The sequence below is a fragment of the Lycium barbarum genome, chromosome 9 (genome assembly GCF_019175385.1).
Source record: "Lycium barbarum isolate Lr01 chromosome 9, ASM1917538v2, whole genome shotgun sequence".
Taxonomy (NCBI): domain Eukaryota; kingdom Viridiplantae; phylum Streptophyta; class Magnoliopsida; order Solanales; family Solanaceae; genus Lycium; species Lycium barbarum.
Window position 1 is genome coordinate 15,206,050 of NC_083345.1, and position 3,842 is coordinate 15,209,891.

Here is a 3,842-nt window from a genome sequence, read left to right on the forward strand (position 1 = left end):
ATATGTTTTTACCATAGATGGAGGAGCAGTGTCTTGGAAGTCATCCAAACAGACATGTATCGCCCGCTCTACAATGGAATTTGAGTTCATAGCTTTAGACAAAGCCGGTGAAGAAGCTGAATGGTTCCAGAATTTCTTAGAAGATATTCCATTTTGGCCCAAACTGTTGGCTCCTATATGCATACATTGCGATAGCCAAACGGCAATAGGAAGAGCCGGGAGCGTTATGTACAACGGAAAGTCTCGTCACATACGACGAATACATAATACCGTTAGACAACTACTCTCTAGTGGAATTATCACAATTGACTATGTTAAGTCAAGAGATAATGTGTCGGATCCACTAACTAAAGGCCTAACTAGAGAGGTGGTTGAAAGATCATCAAGGGGAATGGGACTTTGGCCGAGGACAAGTCATCGTGGCGGTAACTCTACCTAGAAGACTGGAGATCCCAAGATCTAGGTTCAAAGAGATCAAACAAAGTCATTGATGACGGTTCAACATTGTCACAGTAACTTTTTAGTCCATTCTCGTGATGAGACAATGTTCAGTACCAGGATAAAGCATTACGGCTTTTTAATGGTTTCTAAGTTTGATACGGGGTATATCAAATAATGTATCTACGGGATGACACATTTAGAAATCACCTATGTAAGTGTGAAGTGTAAGCCGCTTCAAGGAGAATTCTGTAAGGCCAATTCTCTACGCACTTATGAACCAGGCAGTGTTCATGGCTGAAACGAAAAAAACAATGAGAACCAAAGATGGTTAAAGGGTTAATTGTGTGACATGTGGTTGTCTAGGTATACACCAAAGCTCGACGGTTCAAAGATATCAAATCTACCGATTGACCGAGTATATCCGACATATGTTCACTACGGAAAGTTCAAAGAGAAATCTACTTATCCAGATGCGATTAATCCTTGCTTACGAATCACACAGTTTTTTGTCATGCATGTTTTTTTTCATCATATAGCCATTCCCCATTCATGTGGGGGATTGTTAAAGCTAGTTAATGATTAAAGTTAGCTAAGTTGGTGTGAATGAGAAATGGAGGGAAAAAGACAATGGAAGGAAAATGAAGTTCAAAGCAAAGTTCCTTTGAAAAGGAGCTTTGTACCACATTGGTGGTAGAAAGAGAAAGTTATGTGCTTATATTAGAAAGCACTTCCTCTAGCTCTTAAAGGGTTGAGAAGAGGGACTTCCCTCGCGCCGTCGTCGTCGCTCGGCTTCGGCTTCGGCTTCGGCTTCGGCTTCGGCTTCGGCTTCGGCTTCGGATTTGGATTTTGGATTTTGGAAAATGATCTGATTGATTGATAATCTTTTTGGACCAAATTTATTTAAATTCAATCTTCATTTTCTGAAATTATTTTGTTTATTTCCGCTGTAAAATATTAATTAAATTTTGGCGGAATAAAATTAAAACTTCCCCAACGTTCTTATTTTTTTCGGAAAAGGCATGACCTCTCCGAACAGCCACCAAGCCTATTCTGAACAGGCATGTTCGAGGCTATATAAACTGAGGCAATGCCTCAATTTTCGATTACTGAAAATTTTTCCTTGCATTGCAAATTCTGCATTCTTTTTCCAGAAATAAAACTATCGAGTCTTAGTGTGTTTCGTTGCCAAATTTGAGTTCGCCGAAGTCGTAGGCGTTTGAGGTACCGCCACTCCTGTGACAGGTATATCCGTTTTATCCTGGGAGGAAATAATCCGTAGCCTCGGGTACAGTGAGGGGGTTCAATTTCTTAAGGACACACAATGAATTCTGTGGTCTCGGATATTTCTTAATTTTTGCACACAGTTTCTGTTTTCGATTTCTACTTACTGGTTTTTTCCAGTTTCTGGTTCTGGTTTCCTACAGTTCTGAACACGGGCGTATAACGTGGGAGTACTTGGATCGAAGAAGACATATCCCGGAAGACACTCACAATCAACTGTTTCATTGTCATTTGATCTGCAGAATCCGTAAGCCCCACAAACAGCATTCACTATACATGGCTCTGAAGGGATCTTCCAAACTCTAACCCAATTTCTACCATTAGTCTTATGATGTGCATACTGCTGGAAGTTGCCAAAACTGTCTAGAGTTGCACGGTGGTAGTGGTCTTCAACTGGGGTTGGGACATTCTTTTGAAAAGAATAAATTGTGTTATTCTGGCCTTTCTCAAGATACAACAATGCATTCCTCTGGTTGAAAACTAAATTCACTTCGCCGTTTCCTTGATTAGCTTGACTACTTAGCCAATACCCTGGGTCCGCGAAATGATAGGCTGATAATACCAACTTTCCATCATACTGCATTTCCAGCATGAATTTCCCTGCAGAGTACTTCAAATTCCCACTTGAGTTTGAATTGGAATAGAGTTTTGCTGCTGATAATAAAGTTTGTCCTGGCAAAAGTGTATCAGTGGGAAACTTAAAGCTTTCCCAAACATTATTTGAACTGGTATCTCTCAAGAAAAGATTTCCATCACCTTGCATGATTCCCAACCTTGCAGTCCCACTATAAATCTGTTGAACAGTGCCATTAGCATAGTTGAGCACAAGCTGGCCACCATTTGTTAGACTAATAGTTGATCCAGTTTCTGCTGGACTGTCACGATTTGCTGACCAGACGAGTGTTCTTTCCTGAATTTTGTTGAACCAAATTCCAACTAGGAAAAGTGTATCTGAAACAGGGTAAAATCCGAAAGCAAAGTCCCCGGATGAGGATAACAAAGAACCATTATCTCCGGCAGTGAAAGTAGAGCCTATGCTAATATTTGGACTATTTTGGCCATTGGTGTGATGAAGGATTAAAAGGAGAAAAGGAAGAAGATCAAGTGACATTCTCGTATTGTATAAAGTATAAACTCAATGAGGCTTAGATTCATACAAGAGGTTAGTATTTCATATACACAACTGTTTGCTTAATCTTCATCTGTCAATTTTCCAACCTGTAATTTCACTGTGCTTAAAGCTATCATCTTTGAAAATTGTTTCTTGTTTCATTCAATTAGGATTCTTTTTTCAGTCTACACTTGTTACATGCAGAGAGGTAGAGCCAGGATTCGAAGCTTGTGGGTTCGGGGTTCTAATTCTTTAAAGTTACTGGGTTCTTAATTAATAATTTGTACATATTTGACAAAAATTTTAATACAAATGTATGGTTCGGACAAAAGTTACTCGGTTCGGCTGAACCCACACCTGAAGGGCTGGCTCCACCCCTGGTTAGATGTTGGTTGAGGGGAGAGTTTTTTTATATAAATTACGGGTCATACTCATACAAATAACTTTTCTGGTCTATTTAGTACTATAGTTGGAAAAGTATGGTGAACAACAACAGAAGGGTTGAATATTTCCCTTTTGATGACTTTAGCCATACATAGATAGAAAAATGAAATTGACAGTCAGTGTAAGACACGTGGACCTATTATTTGATGTTGGTAATTTGGCACCACCAGTATCACATTGATTGGAATTTGTCAAATTTCTCTTTCTTAATGCCATCTAAACTGCCGTTTGAATTAGGCATAAGTTCATTTCTTGATTGGTTGCAGCAGTAAAAATTGACAACAGGAAAACATAGATATTAACTAGTCCTAGTGACAATTTTGAGAAAGGAAAAAGTCTTTTAAGTCTCCAACGTATTTACTACAAAAAGAAAGTATTATTTGTTTGAAGAAAGGTATTCTTTGTGGTAGAGTTTTGAACTCAACAACTAGTTTAAAGATTTGTTTGAATCATACGATGTTGTCGGGTTTCTATTCAGGAGGGGACAAATAAAGAGTACTTGTATTATTGTTAGACCAATGAAGATTCTATTGCAATGGACTTGAATCTCCTTAAAGAGAGCGAC

The 3,842-nt window shown here is 38.8% G+C and overlaps 1 protein-coding gene across 1 annotated transcript; it reads right to left on the reverse strand.

Moving 5' to 3' along the window:
• Positions 1 to 1,825: 1,825 nt before the first annotated feature.
• Positions 1,826 to 2,833, reverse strand: LOC132611687 (G-type lectin S-receptor-like serine/threonine-protein kinase LECRK1). Its single transcript, XM_060326077.1, has one exon. It carries the CDS (start codon positions 2,831 to 2,833, stop codon positions 1,826 to 1,828), a length of 1,008 nt encoding a protein of 335 aa, XP_060182060.1.
• Positions 2,834 to 3,842: the final 1,009 nt, after the last annotated feature.